The 23,679-nt window shown below is 43.1% G+C and overlaps 1 protein-coding gene across 3 annotated transcripts in view; it reads right to left on the bottom strand.

The window, feature by feature from the left end:
- The window catches only part of ntng1a (netrin g1a), a gene marked incomplete at its 5' end in the record, with an annotated part of 79,804 nt that overhangs the window by 41,055 nt on the left and 15,070 nt on the right, over window positions 1-23,679 (bottom strand). For all 3 annotated transcript variants that reach the window (XM_083671759.1, XM_083671760.1, XM_083671761.1), the window contains one exon: window positions 9,155-9,798. In XM_083671759.1, coding sequence (XP_083527885.1) covers window positions 9,155-9,798 — 644 coding nt within the window. The remainder of the gene's footprint in view (window positions 1-9,154; window positions 9,799-23,679) is intronic.

The raw sequence follows: 23,679 nt of genomic DNA on the forward strand, positions 1-23,679 counted from the left end.
GTTCTGCAGAGCAATGTATGTGTGTGTGTGTGTGTGTGTGTGTGCATGCGTGTGTGTGTGTGTGTGCATGCGTGTGTGTGTGTGTGTGTGTGTGTTGAGGGATTGTGCTACAGCTTTGGGCTGTAGGACCCTCCCTTACACACCCTCCGCTCCAGCTCTGTTTATCAGGCAACATATGGTGCTCAGCCTCCGTGTTGTCAGCTGTGTGTGGGACGACTTGCCATTCGAGGCACACCAAGACTCCACTCCCAAGCCCAAGACATAAAAATGCAATTACATTGTCTGTGTGAACTGCTAATTTCACAGTGGTGTGCCCCATAAAAGAGGAATCAATGCAAGAAAATCAGAGTCTAGTTATCAGCTCTCTACTGCTCAAACGAGATTGTTAGCAATATTTCCGATGCATCTCATTAACGCACAATAGATTTCAGTGTGATTTTCTTTTCTTTTCTTTTTTGAAGGGGGGGAAACGCTGGAGTGACATTAGTAGTCCAGATCTGTCTAGCTTACCCCGTCTGTTTTGTATGTGAGAGTGATGAGCAGAGCGGAGGGTATGGAGAGGGGAAGCTTGTGAAGAGAGTGAGAGGAATACATAGTGCCGGGCGGCTGGTGAATGTACCTGACTGTGTCCGACCTGAGATACAGTATTTGATGTCAGGAAGCAGTAGCCTAGTTCTCTGTCACTGTGAGGCTGAGGATTCACATCTCAGTGGTTGAAGCATCTTCTATATTCACCTCTCCTAGCCTATACTGTGACCATGATCACTGTACTGATATGCAACGAAAATTACCATTTGCTACAAGGATAAATTGTGTCTGCTTGGGCTGGCAGGCAGGCAACAAAGTAAGGCTTCACTTTGCCACCCCAACAAAGGTCTATTCAGCCTGCTAAGAAAGGGCCATGGACGGCTCTATTCATTGGCACACATTTGAAATCCTTTTTATACCCACTTTTTCCTGGGCCTGAGTGATATGTTAAAAAAAACATGTTATCATATCTATGACCTACAGTACACACTCTCACTGTGCTTGTATGCACAGACAGGGAGCTGCCGTTCTGCCTCTGCCGTGATATTGAATGCTATAGGAGTGGGTAATCACATACTGTACTGTCAGGTGACCCAATTCATATGCTGTCAATAATCTCTCTTTGAGGCCCCTTTTCTTTTCAAAACAGCTATTCCAGAAGAAAGGATGATTATTTATGAGCTTAACCGCCAGTCTCAGATATTCTGAAGATTTACCGTACACAATCACAATAACGTTTGACACTCAATCTCTTCATTCTTGTTTCACTGGAGGAGAGAGAGGAAATGACAACAAATACATGATGATGTGACAAGGATGCTTTCAGTGTGTAAATAGATGCTTGAGTATCTATCTTTTGATTTTCTCATTTCAATCCCAGTAATAAGTCATTCTCTTTCATTGGTGTTTGATATGATATATGTTGGCAAAGTGTTTGTGTCTAGCTTGGTGATGAGCCCAGCCCCTTTGGGCTTTCCAAAATCGTTCAGTTTGTCGTTATGATTATATAATCATCTATTTCAAACAGCAGGCTTTTACATCTACCCATCTAAGTTTTTTCATAACAATTTTACTATTTTGTTTAGTCCCAGTACTTAACCACAGTTCAAGTGGAAAAGATGTGAATAAACTAGTCCACATGTGTAACAAGCTAAGTTTATCCATTTTAAACCACAGCCTATGAAGGTACAGTAGTAAAATACATTGAAACAGGGAGGGAAAAGCATTTCAATGAGTAAAGTTGTTCTTGTTTATTTCTGGTGCAGCTGCTTTGTTAAATATTTTAGACCACTGGTGCGTGTGTGTGCTCACACCAAAACCCTTGGCTGTAGGGAAGCTGGTGGAGTGGAACCACAAGGGTCCACCCTCGTGACAGAGCATACAAACTTGTCCTTCAAACAAAGAGAGCCTGACATGCTGAATGGCCAGGTATGTTCATGTAGCATGTTTTTGGAAAGAATTAACAGGAACAAAGCCTATTAACCCTTTAATAAGGACTACATACTGTAGATGCTCCACACATCAGGTACACAAGCAAATGCTATGCTACTATGTAGGCCTATACAGTGTGGAAAAACCCTTTGCAAAGCACCAAATGTAATGTACTGTTATACTACACTTCAAATAGCACAGTGATTTGCTTTCAGTATATCTTATTTGTAAAGCATCCTTGAAAGGATGTAAATGAGTTTATCATCCCCACTACTCCCCTGTACAGCTTCTCTACTGTAAAAAAACCCTAAAACAATTCTTCCTTCTTCTAGCATTGTGACTGCCAATGGCCCCTGGTCCTCGCATACATTTGCTTTTCTTATGATTGATGTATAGATGATTCACTTACTTTAGACAAAAGTACTAGTTGTAAGTCACTTTGGATAAAGGCGTCTGCTAAATGTCAAAAATGTAAATGTAGATGTAAAAATGTAATAGATTTGTTAAGCCTGTATAAGATAGACCAATGACAGTATGTGTGTTACAATCACAGGGACTTTTCTTTTAGTTTACAATCAGAATGTTTTGATACTAACGTGATTCATGTAGTTATAACGTATCTCAGTGATGGAATCTTAAAACATTGAAATGCTAAACTACCGTGGCAAACTACAGGTTCCTGACACTTGCCTGGTGTTGCTCTTCACACCGAAGACACAAATGGAATCACACTCTCACCCTCTCTGAGCCAAATGCCCTTTGATCCTAGCTGCATTTCTTTGAAAAAGTCTGTTTATATTTTTAGTGCAAATGTGATACGTTGATATTCATGTATCCTCGGGGAGAGTTTATGTTTTTTTCGCTGAAATATTCTCATCAATAATGTACTAAAAAGGGGAGCGAGAGAGAGAAACGCAGACCTGCCCTTAATGAGAGCTAATTAACCATCTGAACTGAGGAATGATTGGCAGAGAACATGTCGGCATGTGACATGCATCTGCTCCGACACGCAGGAATAGGTCTGCCCCCCTTTCAGAGGCTGATAGCGGACACAGGCGTGCGGCTGACGCCCAACGTCCCCGGCAGCCATATGCAGATGACTAGGAACTGGCAGCTGGGCCCTCTAGATATGGTGAGCTACGCTCTGGTGCTGCCAAGGCATAGACCTCACATCCCCCCCTTCCACCAACCCCCCCACCCCTCTCTCTCCTCCAGCTCCATCGCTCTTTTTGTACCTTCACGGTTCACAGGTGTAGTGCTTCAGGAGGTTTCGATGCAGGGAATATCCAATTAGTTGCATAGGGATGTTGGATGCCAGCTCCACTATTAAAGCTGCTTGCACAGACACACATGCCTATCTGGATATTGAAAACCAGCATGTATGTGAGTAAATGTTGTTGAATGGTAAAGCCTGAGGGACTGTGAAGGTGTTATTTGTAAACCGGTAAACACAATTCCTGTATCATTGTGTGGGAAGAGAGAGAAAGAGGGAAAGAGGGATAAAGACAGAGAGAAAGAGTGATTGAGGAGGAGGAGAGAAATATAACAAGGGCTTAAAGAGTGGATTGTTAGAGCCATATAGGTGAGAGAGGCCAATGTTTGAGGCCATGTAGCCGTTTGCAACTTGTTGAGGCCCCGTAATAAAGCCTTGCTTCCAGACAGGCAGTAACAATGCTGAAGAACCAGGCGATAACAAGGCTGAAGAACCAGGCGATAACAAGGCTGAAGAACCAGGCGGTAACAAGGCTGATGAACCAGGTGGTAACAAGGCTGATGAACCAGGCGGTAAAAAGGCTGAAGAACCAGACGGTAACAAGGCTGACAAACCAGGCGGTAACAAAGCTGAGGAACAAGGCGGTAACAAGGCTGAAGAACCAGGCGGTAACAAGGCTGAGGAACCAGGCGGTAACAAGGCTGAGGAACCAGGCGTCAGACTCCATCTCAGTGACGCTTCCTGCTTACTTCCTCTATCACAGCTCATTGTGTATGACTCTGACTGCTGCTAGTCAGGGCTAACTGCTGAAAAACAACAGAGAAAAGACTAAACAACTAAAAGAGGGTCAGAGATTGTTGAGATGTTCGCTCATTTCTCATATCAAATTCACCTCACACATAAACATTGCGTTTAACCTTTTTACAATAACTCGTCTGAAGTTTATCTATAGGCCTACATGTTACAAGGCCTTGAATCATTGCCTCAAAAAACCCATAAGAAATATACTTGTTTTGAACTCCACAGCCAGGCGCACCCAAGCAGTGAGTTGCAGGTAAACCGGGAAAGATCAAAGCAAACTCTACACAGGGGGAAATCATCAGCAAAATCGGCCTGCTGTAGTCGGAGGGGAGTCAAGGTCAGTTGGTAAGAATCTGGATCCAGATGGAGGGAGTGAAGGAAGAGAGGAAAGGAGAGGACGAGGTGGCTAGGAGGCTGAGATTTGTGGCTTCAGAAGCCGGCCAGATTGACTGGTTGAGCACTATCAATCACAAAAGGAAGATATTAATCCAGCAAGCAAGCCCGGCCCCAGAGTACCACCACAGGTAGGAAGGTAAATCCTTCACCCTTCGTTTTTGTTAAATACACAAATCTTCACAAAAAATCTTTTAATGCACTCTTTGAAGTGAGCTGGAGACTTCTACAGGAGGGCTGTGAGTAGACTGGTGATTTAAGGAGGTGGATTCAGGTCGAAGGTAGTAATGTCAAATTTCCGACCTCACTGTTCTCTTTCCTTTCCTTCCCTTTCTTCCGTCCCCCAAAGAGGGATAGCATTGCAGTGGTGCCTTGCATATTGGCTGGGTTAAGTGTATATTTTTACATATTAAATTGTTTCCTTAGCCAAGCTGACATATGGAAATAGTGTTTGTGGATAACGAGATGACGGGATGATGAATGAGGTGCCAGATTCAATTGGGTGTGTGATTACACATCATCCCACGCCGGGATCCAACCGTGAGCTTCCCATACCCACAATCCTCCTTGGTGAGTCACCTCAGACACACAGGATATGCGTTGCCCCCTTAATTGTCAGCACTAAATAGAGGTCATTTAGAATATGATAACGACACACACAAATACAGACACTCACCACCTCACCAACACAATGAATTTCTATGCACAAAGCAACATTGATTAATGAAATCACACCCCATGTGATTATATTGCAGCTTTGTAGATTCACCCTCCCCCGATCCTTCATTGAGTATTACATGTGTCTGATAGTAATATGTAACTGATAACCTATTCAATGGGCTTGCTACTGAAGCATAGAAAATGACTAATAAAAACTGCTGATGGTAAGGAGCGAAGTGCAGAGCACAGCACAAGTAAAGAGAGAATGAGAGAGAGAGAGAGAGAGAGAGAGATAGAGAGAGAGAGAGAGGGAGAGAGGAGACACGGAGGAGGCGAGACAAGTGGAATGACTTATTCAGGGGAGGAAGTGGGCAGGAAGAAACATGAAATTAGCACAAATGGATTATCTGTCCACCATGGGCAGGCCTAAGAGCAAGCCAGGCACTGAGGAAAAAAAACAGATTGACTTCTGAATTGCTGTTTCCCCTAGGGTAGAGCAATTGAGCCATCACTCACCAAATTGCTGATCTATGGGTGAAACAGCTGTATTTAAAGTATCTCACGGTGACTACACTACATGCTAATAACATTGTAATAACACTATCACTGTCTACTTCTACAGAATATCTGTACTTCAATGTATGTTATGTTTTCTGTCTGTTATATATATTGCATAACTGTGATTATATATATTCACCATGCATTAGTGCACCAATATATAATTATCAATAGTTAGCTATGAGGGTAAGATAAGATGTAAAATTACAACAACTGATTCACAACAAAGAGAATGATCAGGTGCAGTGAAGCTCATGAGAATGAGCCCAGTCCCGCTGTAATTATGTAATTGTTGTAAACATTTAATAATTATGTAATTATGTGCATATTTGACCATACATGTTGCGGTTTGAAGTGTAGGTTTTTATTTTAGATTTTTACAAAACACATATGCTTTCAGCTCTTACTTATACCTCATTCAATCTACAAGTAAAATTGATAAAATTGTGGTGTTTTAAGTGGTGTTTAAATTTTTAAGTCACGACTAAACACATGGTGTTTATCTAATTTAATGATTATTTTCTACACCTGAAAAAAAAAAACGGACATTAAAATGTGTTCTCTGGTGGCATTGGTTAGTGCAGAAGTCCTGGTGCACGTAGTATTAAGAAGTTGAGAACCCCTGTGGAGGCATGCTCAGCAATGTGCTGTTTCAGAGATACTGGGGGTTCAGTGTGAGACAGATAGGGCATGTGTGGGAAAATTTGGCACACATCTTTTAATGCAACTAAGGATGCTGGGATAGTAAAAAAGTAACGTCCAGTAATCAATTCTCCCATCTAGTGAATTACCTGTCTACCCCACCAGTCAAAATGGTTCTGAACCCTCCAGGTTTTTCTGACCTTCCCTTACTGCCTTGCAGTGGATGTCTGGTTGGGAAATTGAATTGCAACTCCCAGGGGCAGTATGGCAAATTGGGGAAACAACCTTTTATTTTTTTCCCCCTATCTCACCTTTTTTTTTTTTCAGGGAATGTTTTGGGAAGGAGAAACATAGCAAAAAAAACCCAGGGAGATTAGTGGTGTGTTCACAAGTTAGGAGCTGCCAAATTCTACTTTTCATTGACGGAGTGAAACTCAAAAACTTTTATTTTCTTCACATCACGTAATGAAGGACAGACGATAGGTTGATTGGAACCTGAGCCTATCTTTTCCTGTTAGCATTAACCTCAACCTCATATCCGTGGTGGGGTCTTTGGTTTGTGGGGGGTTATTTCGGTGGGGTTAGAAGTGGGCTGATATGAGGGTTTGTCATGGGGGAGGCGGAGGGATGAGGTGGTGGTGTCATGGGGGAGGCGGAGGGATGAGGGTTTGTCATGGGGGTGGCGGAGGGATGAGGTGGTGGTGTCATGGGGGAGGCGGAGGGATGAGGTGGTGGTGTCATGGGGGAGGCGGAGGGATGAGGTGGTGGTGTCATGGCAGTGGCGGAGGGATGAGGTGGTGGTGTCATGGGGGTGGCGGAGGGATGAGGTGGTGGTGTCATGGGGGAGGCGGAGGGATGAGGTGGTGGTGTCATGGCAGTGGCGGAGGGATGAGGTGGTGGTGTCATGGGGGTGGCGGAGGGATGAGGTGGTGGTGTTTCTACATGTATAATTCAGGGCAGGAACCAGCACCATGGCCGTGCAGCACTCTGCAGCACACAGAGATCCTTCAGGAGACTGAATCTTCCACAGCTTTAATTACACTCTATTGATCACAATATGGGGGGGGGGGGGGGTGGGGGAAGGAGAGAGAGAGACAGAGAGCTTTAGATAAACTGTATGTAGAGAAAGATTTTTTGAAAAAGACCTACTGTAATATGTCAAGATCTGTCAGTAAGTAATAAGGAAATATCCTACAGTACCACCTCTCCCCTTTCTCCACACTACCCTCGTAGCACTGCTGATAAAGTGAGATCCAGAGGGTGACAAATTCATTTCAGTCAATCGCCGAAATGCATTATTCACATTATCTCATGACTCCACGCTTCATTTAGATGTTTAATGTTGTGAATCGATCCTTTTCCTCCCAATGCCTTTGGTCTCCCTGTCATTCATAATTAAATATAATTAAACCGGCATGACTAATGCATTCTGTTTCTACAAAATAACTTTTCTAAGTATTGCATTTCAGGCTAGAGGTCTACTTTTCCAACCTTTTTCTACTCTCCCTCTCTTGTTCCTCTTTGCTGACCTACTTTGCAGCTTGTAATATCGCAGAGTCTCATGCCCTCATGCCTTTGTCTCTCACAATGTGGCTGAGAGAAAATCTGGGAGCTCTCAAGTCTCCCTCCTTATCCTCGAGGATGGACAAGTCCAGTGAATTATGCGGATTCAACCTCCCTGCCCCTACGAAATCGCTTCCACCGTGTCCCGCCCAATTGTATTCCAGGGTTAAGGAGCTTATATGTCTTGTGTACAATGCTCGGAGACGGGGCTAAGCATTGATTGGCCATGCTGGAGGCGGAGGGGAGCAGGGAAACCGTGTGTGTGTGTGTGGAGTGCATCTAATTAAAGCTGAACTGTGTGTTACCTTCGGTCAACGGTGGAGAACATTTCTTATGCTCACTAAAGTCACTCCCCAAACCAGTCGGCTGGTAAACTACTCTGGTCCTGGTGGAACACTCATCACTCAGATCCTCACTCCCATAGGGATGTAAGCAAACAGTCATGATTCGAATGATACAACGGGAAAATGTGTGACGATGACCTTCCCTCCATCTTAGAGGATGTTCCATCTTACATTCCAACCATTCTATGGTTATTTTGTTGAACGATCTTCCCAGTCACAAGAAAAGTAAAAAATTCAATGTATGTGTAACGCATTCATTATGATAGTCCTTTCAGCACATGGGTATGTGACATTTTACCTCACTAGTATGAGGTGCAGTGTACCGCCCCTACCGTTCGGGTGATACAGAAACCCACAACAAACTGATTATGATGCAACTGGTTTAAATGTTCTTAAAGCTAACCTAAATTAAACGGACACTTCAATATCCAAACACAGCAGTCATGTTCCGCCGCTCTGCACTATTGTTCTGTGATCCTCCATGCATGAAGAGCAAAACAAGAGCAATTAAATCTTAATTTCTCTATCCCTTTAACCATATTTAGGGATGCTAAATTGAAAATCACATAGCGTAAAACAGTTCCACTTAAGTAAATGCCCCAGCGACGCTTCTAACTGCATAAAGATGGGAAACATGTTGTAGCCCTTTTCACTAACTGGCTCATATCACCTTCCTTTTTCTTTCTTTTACGGCACCATTCATCAAACACTAATTAGAACAAGTGCCATGACCTGACACATTTGCTGCTACCTTTAATACCTTCCATCAGCTAATAGAGAGATGAGTGAGTCGGTGTCTAAAATAAAGGTGCGTAAGTAAGGCGAGAGGAACTTTGTTAATCAAGGATGCTGACAACTGTTGAACACTTTAAATCATTAGAGATGGAAATACAGTCCTACTAGCAACAGCTTTCATACTGAGTCATCATTGTCCAAATTGGTTATGAAAGAACACATTCTCTGCTCAATATAGAGAACACAACATTTACTTCATAAAACTACTCAAGATGTGAGACCTTACCTGCCCTGCACTTTGATGTCAGAGATGGCATAGAAGTATCTGGACAGGTTGTTCTCATCCACCATGGTGGCGCCCGTGGCAGGCCGAAGCAGCTTCACCCTCAGGTCAGTTATGGTGAAGAAATCCCGCAGGTTCTTGGTGGTGTCCAGCTGCCCGTACAGCGACGCCATGTTGTGCAACCTGGGCCCAGCGAACAGGGCGAAGCGGTCTTTGATCTCGAAGCGTACCGTCTTGTCGTTCTTCCACACATAGCCTCGGGAGTAGTCCTCGGTGCAGATGATGTCCAGCAGGGTGTGCTGGGTCAGGTCCTGGACCGTCTTGGGCTCCATGGTGAAGGCGTCTAGACAGTCTGTGGCGTAGAACTGGTAGGGTTGCCAGGTCCGCCCATAGTCCAGGGACTTCTCCAGCACCATCTGCTCAGGGCGACCCGACTCGAAGGTCAAGACGATGTCATCTGTCAGCTCGATGGTTTTGTTCCAGGACAGGGTGATGTTGACCAGTAGGGCCTTGGGGTACTTCTTCCAGGAAGTAGACTGCCAAAATGTTGTGGGGTTTCGACCTTCGAAGTCGAACATGAGCTCCGGAGGATGGGCCAACTCCTCGGTGGTGGCGTCACATTCGTTGTTACACATGTACGGGTTCTCCTAAAGAAGAACAGAGCAGAGAGGGAAAGAAAAAGAGCAATAGACCGTTAATGGTCAACAATAACATAAGCAAAACTTTTATGAGCCTTGAGTTGAGCTCACAGAGTAGTCACCCCGCCACTTTTTTTTGTTAAAGAGCTGAGGGATGGGGCTGGAGAAATGTCACCACTCACAAATTCATAGAGAGCTATGGATGCAAGGACTGACCATCCATGTGATCAAAATGATAGTTTTAATCAAGTTTTAACACAGTTTGATTTGAGTTACATTTTGGGTTCTGATGGGGTAACAGTTGAATTAAGCTCATGAGTTTTTATCTTCAAGAAACAATATTTAAAAGCGCAAAAATGTATGTACCAATCCCAGATTGCCCTTTTAAAAAATATAATGTAACAAATTGTTCTGGGGACTCCCTGCAGTACAAACACAGGGGCCTACAGTAGTGCTGGTAAGACATGGCATAATTGTAATAGTAATTGATGTGCTTGTTGAGCCCTTGGCTCCAGCTGTGGTGCTGGATGAATCCAGATGAGGGTGGTATTATAAAACACCCAGAGACACATTTATTTTTTATGGAGCTGTTTCGTAGAATAACCCCTTCCCCTTCACACACACACACACACACACACACAGCCATAGCCACGCAGCCACGCAGCCACAGCCACAATGTAAAACCAAAGTCAGACAGGGTCTTATATTTGTATCATATCAAACTCACTGGATGATTTATGACACACTCATCTCTGGGTTTAGGGTGCATCGCCTCACCATTAAACACACAATTGGAGGTACAAATGTATTGAGGCTGAATGGGGAATGGAGAGGAATACTTTGCCTAATATGTGTCAGATATAAACCGAAGGTCACTCTAACAAGGAGTGAATGCTCTACTGCATTTCTACAGCCGTCTTTTTGCATATATTGCCGGCATGTTGTGCATTTCATGGCTGGGAAACCCAGAGGTGTGCTTTTTGTCAATTCTGTCACTGAATAAAATATAAAGAAAACACACCATCCAACCTCAGTACAAAGTAAAGAGGATCATGCTGGAGAGGGCAGAGGAACGGAAGCATAAAATATTAGGTATCTCATTCCTTTCTTTCTCTCCCTCCCTCCTCTGATCTGAGAACAATTTTAGCCTTAGTAAGCCTCAGATTCATCAACCCCCCTTTACCGCAAACAACGCCCTCCTCAAAACATTTGTACGGTTTGCCACAAATCATTACACCACAATGTTCTTCTCTCCCCTGGGCTTGATCCAGCTGTCTGCTAAGCTATTGTTCGCTGGCTAAGAGGGGAAGTACTTCAGGAAGGACTTTTCAAGAGATATAGGCTCCAATTTATCAGGACAAGATAATCCGCCACTTGATTAGGTAGGAGATGACACTCTCTGCGTGGTTCTGTGGCTGCGGCGACAGGGATGAGAGCGCCTTGTGACAGGAAGGACAGAAACAGGAAAAGGACAGGAAAAGAAGGCAGTAAGACGGAGATAGAGTGAATTAGAAGGAGAGAGAGAGAAAGAGAGAGGGAGCGAGAGAGAGAGAGAGAGATGAAAAAAACGTTCCCATCCTGCTAATAAGCTTTTAGGTTTTTCCTTGTCCTCCAAGGCAAGGTGACAAAGAAACAGCGCTCTGCCATGCATTTAGCCTTCTAACTGGTGGAGAGTCACATTAATATCCTGTCTGCCCAATCCCCCACAGTCCTCTCTGCTCTGAGCACTGGACAATGGTGACTGGGAGAGAGAGTGGAGGGGCTGGCTTGCTGGCAGCGGAAATTTCCACTTGGATTTCAGTGGACGACACCGCCAGGAGGTTAGGGGTGCCATTAACTACCATCTGGTGCACTGTGCACACAGACAGAAATGGAAGAGCTAATTTGCTGTACTTTACTCTTGCTTTGGGGATATGGACGGACTATAAAGATGTCAACCTCTGGCCTAAACACATGTTTTGGGTTATTCCAAAAGCACCCAGTCAGCAGACAATTGTGGGCCAGATCTGGTCTTGATTTAACATGCACAACCAAATCTACTCAAATAGCATCAAATTAAATACCTTGGTTACATGTTAATTTGTGGTGATTTTGGCACTAATTTGAAACTTGGCTTATTTCCATAGCACCTTTTTTGTCAGAAGTGGCTACAATACGCTGATAAAGTGGAACCTCACTAGAGACACCCAAACTCCCAAACTGAAATGAAAATTGTAATATCTGGCTGCTAAATGTACTCCCACCATAATATAATTAAATATTCTTTATTGTTAGGGTTAGGGTTAGCTGATGGCTGATGATGGCTATCCCCATCATCCCAGAAACGGAGAGAGTGTATAAAACTGTGCAGGTTAGAAGATGTATTTTTCAAAAATCGTTTTTCATATAGATTAGCGACTGGTCACAGTTAGCCATGTTACTTGTACAAGCACACGTCTTGAATATCAAATAAAAATTCTTTATCACATTTATCACAACAATCTAGCTTAAATAGCTATGTTTACAGTATCCTATAGAGCTTTCTATACAAGCTTGCTGTGTTTGTCTCCATTCTTGTCATGGTATCCTTTGATTGTGATGCAATCACTTCACCAGCGTATTAGCTGGAGTTGGCATTTGGCGTTTCAACAAATCTGAATGGGTAACGTTTCTCCTAATTTTTGACTATTGTGAAAAAGTCCTTTAATTGTGTGTCTTGCCAAAAATAAGCACATAGTGAACCCAATTGAAATGATGAGGCATCCCACTTGGAATAACGGAAGAAAACTATAGTTACCATACAACTGTGAAAACTCTGACAGTGCAACAATAATCTGGTTACCATACATCTCGGCACACTCAACAGTACATCTATAAATGAGCCTGTTATGGTTGCCATAAGTAAACCAAATCTTGGCCACAATACAGTTACAAGTGGACCCGAGTGGATATAGTTATAAGTGGACCCGATCAGGTCCTGATCAGTTAGGAGTCTGATCAGTGGGCCTGATCAATTGACAGATCTTAACTAAGCCAGATCTGATTGTCATAACTAAGCCAGGCCATTGCCACAAAAAGGCCAAGCCTGGGCCAGAATGTTTGTTCCCTGGGCCAGAAGTGGACCGGCTTTGGTGGCTGTACCTAAGCCCAATCATCACCATGAAAAGGCCACATCTTGGCCGGTATGTGGATGTGGTCCAGTAACCACTTGGAATGACGGTCCAGAAGCGGGCCAGGTCTGGTTTCCATTACTAAGCCAGGCCTTTGCCACACAAAGACCAAGCCTGGGCCAGAATGTTGATGTGGCCACAACTGGATTGGCTCTGGTGGCCTTACCTAAGCCCAATCATCACCATGAAAATGGCAAATCCTAGCCAACATGTGGATGTGGCCCAGGTCCCACTTGGAATACAGTCACCACATCTGAGCCTTAAGCAACCAGACCTGGCCCATATCTGGACTATTTATCGAATGATAACTGGGCCACATCCACATACTGGTCAAGGTCTGGCCTTGTCATGGCAAAGATAACCTCAAATAAAATCTGAAACCTGGTCAATATGTGATAGATGCACACACGCATGTGCACACGCACGCACACACACACACACACACACACACACACACACACACACGGACCACTCAACACACATTTCTCTAATCAGACAGAGATGTAGCCTTATCGATTTATTTTGCAAGGGGCTAAAATGTGCTGCATAGCACCTGGCAACCTTGGATAGCTAGTGGAGAGCCACTAACACACAGGTTAAAACCTTTCATTACTGTCTCCTCCAGTACTGACTTTACAACAAAATACTGCCTTATGAAGATCAATACTCTCACTGGTCAGTCTGAGCAGCAGCACCCTCAGAAAAAAAAGATGAAGTGCTTCCTAGCACAGCCAATGAAAATCAATGGCAGACTTCTGTTTTATTTTATGGTGCTGAGGGCTCTATTAGCAGATTAATGGTTTGGCGCACATTAAAATAATTGACATTGCTAGTAGCACTGCACAGTGCACACCAGATCTGTAATTACCGAAGATGTTTCTATTAATCCTAATCTGATAAATACTAGACAAGGGAAGGGACGGGACAGCAGCCATAGATTATACAGATGACTGGAGTTGCTGGAGCGGTTAGGTCACGCTAAATTGGTGCTAATGGTGTCGTCGACCCCCCAAAACACACTAGGTTAATCCAATCCCCAGTGTCAGTGATGAAGTGAGATATGGCACGTGTGTGTGTGTGTGTGTGTGTGTGTGTGTGTGCAGCATTTTACATAAATTCACACGGCTGCTCTAATCCTGTACTTTACTGTTCCTATTAAAAATGTTCTGGCTAATTTCACTCCAACTGAACAAATAAATAAAACAGCTACGTAATGAATCAGTGCTTCTACCCTATAAACCTCTCCTTTCTCTTCTTCTTCTCCAGACAAATGTTATTAATTTGGTTAAGTCACTGGGAAGTGTTTTTCTCACGGTTGGCCCACCAAGGCTTTCCCAGGGAGACACATAATGGATTGCACCATTTCCCTGATCCACACTGGGGAGAGGTGGAAGAGGTGCTGTACATTGTACTATCTGAAACACCTTATTTGTTTTGTCTATAACAATCAAGTTATTGCAGTTTGTCTCCATTTTGTCTAACAATGCCAGCATCTGTTTGACAAATAATCAAAGCCTTTAGCTCAAACATCAACCATAAGTGTTCCAAAATCTATAGTTTTGACTCTGATATTCATAACAATCAAATGAAAACCAAAAATAAAAACAAATACACGAATCAAAATGAAATTATTAGGAGACGATAATTAATATGAGAAAGGTTCTGCTGGGAGACATGTATAATTGAAGACAGACTAACTGACTCTCTCCAGGCCAGGCTGCTATTTTGGCCGAGGGTAGTTTTAAAGTGAATAAGATATGGCTGTGCAGGCTGACAGCTCCAGCCTCCACGTTACGTGATCACTGATCGAGGATGTGACTGGGGAATATAAATTTACTGGCCACTGACAGCTAGGCTTGATGTATGGGCCCGACCAATCAAACAAATCCTTTTGTGTGACAGATGTCTCTGACTTGTAACCCAGATCACAGATTGCTCCCTCCCTCGACCCCTCCATCCCACTGCTCTCTCTCGCTCTTCTTCTTTCAGTCTCTTTTTCTTTCAGTCTCTTCTTCTTTCAGTCTCTTCTTCTTTCTCGTTCTTTAGAAACACTAATGCAAACAAAAGAGCAGTCCAAGGAATCCCCAAAACACTGCATCAGCTATTGTCACTAGTTGCGAAAAAGAATGATATGTATGGATATGTCTAATACTGTATATCATAGGAGCATAGTCTTAGGAATTAAACACACACACACACACACACACACACACACACACAGTTATTAAACTGTTTGTAGAGTTTATCAGTAAACATATCCAGATGCTACAGCCCAGGCAATCCGGATGAGATAAATAAATCCCTTCCTTGCCACATGTTCATAGTTTTCAGGTGATGTAAGAAAGCCCTTCTGGATGACAGTTCATTAAAAATCTGGACAAGGTCACAGTCTGACGAAAACACCTACTCCAATCTCTCTCTTCCTCCCTTTCCCCTTTACGTCTCTCTCCATCTCTCTCCCTCCTCCATTATTACCTCTCTTCCTGCATTCTCTCACATCACCCTCCTCCAGTCCCTCCATCTCTCTCTCCTTATTTCCTTCATCTCTCTCTCACCCTCTCCATCTCTCTGTCCTTAGCCAGGTGGGGGTTAAACCTATCCCTCCTGCATTAATGAGACCTTGTGTGCAAGGATATATCTCTCCCTGGGCCCAGAGGCCTGATTGAAGCAGTGTTCTCTCATTTTCTCTCTTTCTCTCTCTCACTCTCTCTCTCCTGCTGGCCATGCTAACACCTTCGTAGAGCTTCTCTCTTGGCGACAGGTGACACTCAGGCTTAACCTCGACGTGGCGTGAATATTGGATGCTGTCGTGCAGATTACAGTGGGTAATAGACACCTGGATAAATCCTGTCAAGGATTACAATTACACTTTTGAAACAGCTCAGGGTCAAGCAGACGTCACTGGGGAGAGATTGTGGTCAATAGGAGAGAGAAAAAGGATTCCCCAAACCCCTCCCACATCCCCTCTCCCATCCTCAAAACCAAACCGTGTTTACCATCTACCAGCTCTAGGAATGACGCCCACTAGCTTGGTTTTCGTGACATTCAACCCAATCTACAGCATCTTAAATGAACCATGTACAAAAAGAAGAGATGTCTCAAAGGTGAGCTTCTGAGGTATTGTCTGTGTGGAGGGGGGACATTCAATACTGATGTGTTGTGTGGTGTAGAGGCGGGCCTCTCTCCGCAGTGCAGGTTAGCCCTCCGACTGGGGAGGTTATGAGGCGAGACGATGTGTAAATGTCCTGCGTTACGCTCATCACGCTCCAGAGCTGCGATTTAGGAGATTCATGAGGCTTAAAACAATCGCAGGAAGCTGCGGCACCCACCCTCACGGGATATAAAAAACAATTTTATATTCTATTATATTTTATATGCTGCTGAGTACCCTGCAGGGTGCAGTTTGTGATGTGGACTGGAGATATGACAGCATCCTCTGTTTAAGGGATGGTATATCTCTTAGAACAAGGTGAGACTTTGTACCATGCAACATGTTTAACCATATATTATTTCATCTATATCCACTATTGTCAAAGTGGGGTACGTGGATCGATTTAAGGGGTACGCGAAATAAATCTGTGATATAGCCGACTGCAGTCTCAGTACAAAAAAAATAAATGTATGCACCCTATCCAACAGAATAATATTATCACAATGTCTAATATGTAAGGGATAATGTTCATAGAATATCAATTAGGCTACAAAATAACCGACAGGGGTTACATGACTGTTAAACGTTTGGGAAGCACTGATCTATGTCAATACTGAACATTTAACACAGCTAATGAATGATGCATAACACTGAAAACACTAATGAATTACATATAACATGTGTAAGTGATCATCCACGGTGTAATAAACACAAAGTTAATTCTCGGTTTGGCCTACAGTTTCGGGAACATAAAATAGGGTATATATTGGCATTGTGGTGAGGAAGGAGAAATTTAAAAGTGAATTTCTCTGACAGCAAGTCCAAACAGCATGTCCCCAGACAGTGGTGCTCGACATGTTTCAATCTGTTCCTTTACGTCTGAGACTGTCAGCACCTCTCAAATATTTCTTTCTGCTTTTAAAGTGATGCCTGCACACAAAATAAAGTAAATCATTGGGGTCCATTATAGAGTACTACATATACATCTATTGCCTGCATTTAATTGGTAGGCCTTCGCAGTGCACAGTTGCAACACAACAGCAGCATGCTATAGAATAAAAGTAATGTGAGGTTCATCAGGATATCGTTAGGGCTGTGATTATCATGGAATTGTGGGTAACAATTAATGGTCATGCAAATGCCTACACAGTTTGTGCTAGCTAATCGTTGCTATGGCCACTAAAACAAAACAATTGTTCATAATCATTCATTTACACTAATGCTATTCCAAGTAGTAAAGTATCTACTAAAAAAGTATCTACAAAAAAGTTGAAAACGTTATGAATTATTCTGTTAAAAGGGTTAGGGTTAGGGTTAGGGTTATAACCGTTATTTTTTATTTTTTTCATCGCTGTTGTCCACAACCGTGTAACCATCAGTCATACAATTACCATGCCAGCCCTAACTATCGTAGGGACATCTATCCTTTGTCACTACCAGTTAATGTGTGACATTAACATGCAACCTCAAGTACCTGGCGCCCCTGTCCCTGGTGGATAACCTGGCCATGTGTGCTAGTCTGGTGGGGCTCATTTACTTCTATATACCAGTTCATGTGTGACAAAAGAGGGCTTGAGTCCTGTCTGGGGCTGGCGAGTAGAGGAGACCAAACCCTCCAATCCCTCCAGACCATAAGAATGTGCTTGTCCATGTCATGCTGAGGCGACCCTTGGTTTGCCACATCAGGGTCAACAGTTCAATCCAATTCAGTCCTGCTTTAGACGTTTATGATACCAGGGAGAGTGGGTGTCTCCTGAGGTCCTTGCACTCCCCTGTTTACCATCAAGTTAACCAATGGAAAAAACACAGACTTCAGATGCTGATAATTGTTTCACCAATGAAAAGCTCTATTTTTATGTCTGGGTAGATGAGGCTGGTTCATTAGATAATTGCAAATCATCCCATGGAGTCCAGTATATCATCACACAGAATACTCAGGCTATTGTCTGAACCACCAATGCCCAGGGCAGCTACCGTATGAGTGAATCATACACAAACACCATTGTCTGAACTGCAGCCTATTATCAGTTATTGAGGTGACATTCAAACAGCACTAATAAACAGTGGCGGGATCAATCTGTTGGTTAACAGCATGATGAGTTTCTCAATAGCCAATCAGCCATTGTTAAGAGATCATGCCATGCAATGGAGTCTATGACAAACGCCGCAATGTGTGCCAATTTCCACAGCGGCAGAGACTGTATAGCAGGGGCTTGTTTCAAGGCTTTATCCATCCACACATAAATCCCTTGTGATTTGACAAGGAGTGAGAGAGATTACAACCCCCCATCCCCTTCTCTCTCTCTATCTCCTCTCCTACCTGGGTGGGGTATAATGGTATAATAATACTATATGTCCTGTATAAGCCTGCCAGACAGACGTGACTCACTGTCACCTTGACCAAGGTAAGAAGCTAACCCTGGGCCAGGGGGCTGCAGATGCCCCCTCCCTAGTGATAACACTGGAGCCCATACAGTAGTGTATCACGACTGGATGACCTGGGCCATTACTGAGTAGGACTAGAGTACCTATGCAGGGTAAGACTTAGGCTTATAATGAGAGGGCGACTGAGATGCTCACCGTGCCAAAGTCTGAGTTCAGCTCACGTTACGGTAATTGTAATCGGGCCAAGTGAGTCGAGTTTTACTGCACTTAAATTACATGAATATATTTGATTCCTCAGTAAATGCTTCCACAGACTTTCAATGTCACTTGAGATGTTGGATTTCAAGGACAGTGCATATTCTAGGTTTTAAAGTATCCTTGTTTTCATTTCATATAACACGTTACAAATATGATACCTATGCATTTGTGCTGTATATGGGAATTGATTTCTATAGATTTCTGAATTTAAAATCACCCGCTTTAGGTTTTCATCATCTCACTGATATCAAATGCATCATAAGTCAACATGCATGCAGGCAAAGAGGGCTGCACAACACTAAAACCATGTGCAAAGACAGTTTTGGTAATTCGGTGTCACCGCAAAGTGCATCTGCCCCCACCAACACAAACTTTGCACCAAAAGGAAGGGCAATGGGAGTTCAGAGGACATGCCAAGAGGAGTTTGCATATTTAAACACGTATGCCGTTCCATGCTGAATAATTACCAATAGGCGAAAATAGACACTTATTTTATCATAATGGCAGCAGTTGTCATCTGTTGGGGATAATCCCTCATACCACCAGTATATCCTCTATTAATAGATGTGGAAGTATGCCTATTCTCGGATCACTATCATGTAAGTCTAAAACATTGAATGACCAATGTTGCATACATCGATCACCTCAGCCCCCTGTGCCAATTACTAATTAAATCATGGAACTGTCTTTGTCTTTGATAGTGTATCAAATCAAATAGGAGAGTATCTTAAACATTGTACAGATTATAGGAAAATATGCATACCTACATCATGGAAAATATGTCTGGAGAGCCTTTACGCACAAACTAAAAAGATGGTTGTTAGAATCATCCTGAAAGTTGTCAAATACCACTTAATCAATCCATGGTAATATTGGGAAGGGAAAATAATATAAACTAGTATACAAAAGGCCTGCGCAAGTTCACTCCCACACTGCATGATCGCCCACACTGATCTTTGGAAACGTGCGCATCGCTGTCTTAACAGGTTAAAAGAATGCACTATGCCATCCCGCGACGCATTTCTTTTTACGTTGAATATTCTCCACTATTGTGTTGGAGATGTAGAAAAATGCAATCAATTTGCCCTTGCCTTCTCCTGGTAGGGTAGCACCTTCGTGATTCATACCATTTTTATTTTCTGATGCAAGATGTCTGAGCGGATTTTGGAAAAGCAGGGCTTTTTAAGGATGATTAAAATCAATACCGTTGTAAACGCAGGCATTCCCAGTGTGGATATTTAACTGCTTTGGTGTACTTTAAATTCAGCTCCCGGCTCCTCTGTCAGATCACTGAAGGTCTCTTTAGTCATTCTACTGGGAGGGTTGCTTCTTTTTCTTCTCTTTTTACCACTGAATCTGAGAAAATGATTGACAGGTGACTCTGGGGAAAAAGAGCTCAGTCCTTTTCCTCTCCAAGGCTTGCAGGATCACGACACTCACACACAATTGCTCAAACACACACACACACACACACACACACACACTTTGCTAGCAAGGCACATACGGTACACGCTGAAGAATCTCATGTCCACACACAGAAATAAGCAGACAGACAGACAGACAAAAACAAGCAGACAGACAGACAGACAGAAAAACAGACAGACAGACAGACACACACACACACACACAATATTATTTTTATTAATACTGTTCATTAACAATTGACTAAGACCAGAGTCTATGGTAGCTGTAGCAGTGCGAATTCAGGCATAAGGTCCCATTTAACACGTTCACACGTGCATATCCCTGTATCTAGGTTCTAGGTCCAAACAGAGGTAACGTAGCATGCTGTCACTAAAAAACACTACGGCAACAAGTCTGATGAAACGGCTTGAGAGGACACACTTCAGACTGAGAGAGAAATGGTGACCCTCCGAACACGGCATCGTTGTAATCATAGCTTTCTGAAAGAGTCGAGTGTTCTCAGCTCGCTGATTGTCTCTCTTGCCCTGATGAGCAGCCATTAAAAACAGGAAAAAAATAAAGTTAAAAAGGGCTAGAGGGAACAGCTAACTCTAATCAACTCCACTCTGCTGAAATATAAGATGAATTAAGCACTCCGTCTCTGATTAATTAAACCAAGAGATTCACACTAATGAGACCACACAGACAAATATGGGGGAGTCCTTTTGGCTTGTCAGGGTTCTAGTAGTGCATGCTTGGTTTTCCCCACAAATACTGTAAAAAATTGAAGAAGCACTGACTTTGCGTTTCATCTGCTATGCAATCCATTAAAAAGACAGATTAGATGCAATCGGTTGTCTCATAACCACCATAGCACAGAGAGATGAGAATATTGCATTCAATCGAGGGCTAGGCTTGAAACTTTGAAATAAAGTTGATAGATATGTGGATCACTAGGGGACAGAAAACTCTGCTATTCTGACATGGTACTGGCAGTTAAGTCCTACAGTATGAGTCAGACTGTGTAATCAAAGAAAAAAAATAGAATCATACTTGATCAGACACATGTTACATCTTCTTAAAGATTCCACATACCTCCATGTGAACTGAAGAAAGTTTTTTGGGACAATATTGAAATTTCTCCTTCCCCCATAAGGGTGTTCTGTGTCAGTGAGTGTTCTGTGACTCTCTATTTTGTGTGACTAACAAGGACGTTTGTACAATCAAACCTGTCATCTCTTAGGTTTTGCAGAATTCCGAGTTTCTGCTCACCCACATCATCTCTATGTTCTTTCCCCCTTCACTGTTCCAGGCCCCATCTTCGATTTGACGTTTATTGTCAAACTAGCTCTTTCGACGTCCTGCTCTATTATTCTATCACACTCCCACACCTCGGATGCTCCTGCGCGGGTTGATACTTCTCTCCCTGAGATTGACAGAGACGACGGTAGGCCTACAGTGAGTGAAACCAGGCACTGGGGCTTGGGCTTCTTAAGACCCTGAACATCTCTCAGCTCTATCCACCGATATCCACAGATCTCTCTCTCTCCCTCCCTATTTCTCTCTCTCTCTCTCTCTCTCTCTCTCTTTCTCTCTCTGCCTACATCAGGCGTGACTGTGCAGTAGTGATATCATTCAAGAGGATGTGAATTCCAGTTTCTTCTCACTGTACAATATTATCAGGCATAGGAGCTGGCTGTAATACACTCCACCTCATAGACATTATCTCTGCGTCGTTATCAGTCATGGTGCTGTGTTTGAAGTCTGGTGTGTCAGCTCTTCTCCTGGGCTGAGATGGGAGCAGTCTCAGAGCAGTCGCCCCCGGCCCTCCCAAATCCACCCTGGTCCAAGGTCTGGTCAAAGGTCACATCTGGCTACTGCCTGGGAGACTTGGCCATCTCAGCTTTCAATCAAAAGTACAGATACTGGACGTGTGTATGCATACACACACAAACACCACATATCTCAGCAGGTCAAACGCATACAAAATCTTTCTCACATACAGTTAGTATCAATCACAGTTCATGCAGACTGAAGATATGAAATGTGTGTGTGTTTGTGTGTGTGTGTGTGTGTGTGTGAAAAAGAAAGAAAGAAAGAGAGTTAAAGAGAGAGAGAGAGAGAGAGAGAGAAAATCCAGACGGAGACCCAGGGAGAGCGTCTGTTAGCGGAGAGGTTTAGCAGCTCTGCCAAACCTCCTACCCCCTCCCAGTCTGCACTTTATAATGGAAATATGGCAGCCCATACACCTAATTAAATCAGACACCACTCAACTGCAATAATTGCTGATAAGTAGTGGTGGGGTACTGGAACGGCAACTTAACCATGTGAAGAGTGTTAAACGCAGAACATTCAAGATGCCTCATTCATGTTTCTATCACCATCATTCCAACAGCTCATGAAAGCGTTATTATCACATACAAACAAATGCACTGCATGAATCTGATCCTTTCTAACTTCTTTGATAGTACAGATATTTCTCTGTTTAGTATCAGTAGGTATTGTCTGCCAGGATTCTTTTATGGGTAATACTGGGAACCTACTAGAGCTAAGAACATCCTCAGGTTCACCACCGGAACTGCTCTGATGCTTTTCCACCATGCAACTAAGCCAAACAAGAAAGTGTACTCTGTGAGCTGTCCTTGGTTCTGAACAAACGATCACAATGTGCAGGATCACAGAGTGCATACACATACAATTGATCAACTTCAGCATGCTCACATACAGGACAGTATCCTGTGAGATGTCGATGCTGTGTGATGGCCGGCTATTGTCTGTTTGTCCATTACAGTTCTAAAGAAACTGACAACACAAAAACATGAATATTCTTGACATGTGCGCAACAGCTTCTCCACACATTAGACGAACACTTTACTCTGAGGAGACGCATTTGTTAATTTGAGACAACAAAATCAAGCAGGAAAAAAAACATGGCTGATTTGGTGACAGCTGTCTCTGTGACAGAGGTATTATCAGGTGGATTTATAAATGTTGTGCATCTGAACTGACATACCGTACTACAGTAGATTGATGAACCCTATAAGTCAGCACCGAAAATGTAAAGATATGTGAAACAAAGATTGCATGTAGAGTATACATATCTTTTTCACAACAGCGATATGACACATGATATCATTATCAGCATAACATTGAACAAACAGTACCTGACAAAAATATAATAGCATTTCCATCTGTGGTATACACTGTCATGTGTTAACGGGATAATGCAATGAAAACAATATACAAATGGTTTAGGCAATAGAGAAACGCAATAAAGGCTTCATTGCTTATGTCTTGTTTTTATCCCCCATTATCTAACATTCCAGTTGGTACTGGGGAGAAGGTTTGAGAGGTGTCTGATTGGATACAAAAGCCTTAGATCTTCTGTGAGAAGTGGTGTTGTTCACCTAAGTAGCAAAGGTTCTGTGTGCACTCTGGGGAATTCAGGCAGGGAGAGACAGGGAATGACAGTGGAAGAGAGAAAGATAAAAGATGGGAAAGAGTGAGGTAGAAGGTGATAAGGGAGGTTCAGTGTGTGTGTGT

The sequence above is a fragment of the Argentina silus genome (genome assembly GCF_951799395.1).
Source record: "Argentina silus genome assembly, chromosome: 1".
Taxonomy (NCBI): Eukaryota; Metazoa; Chordata; class Actinopteri; order Argentiniformes; family Argentinidae; genus Argentina; species Argentina silus.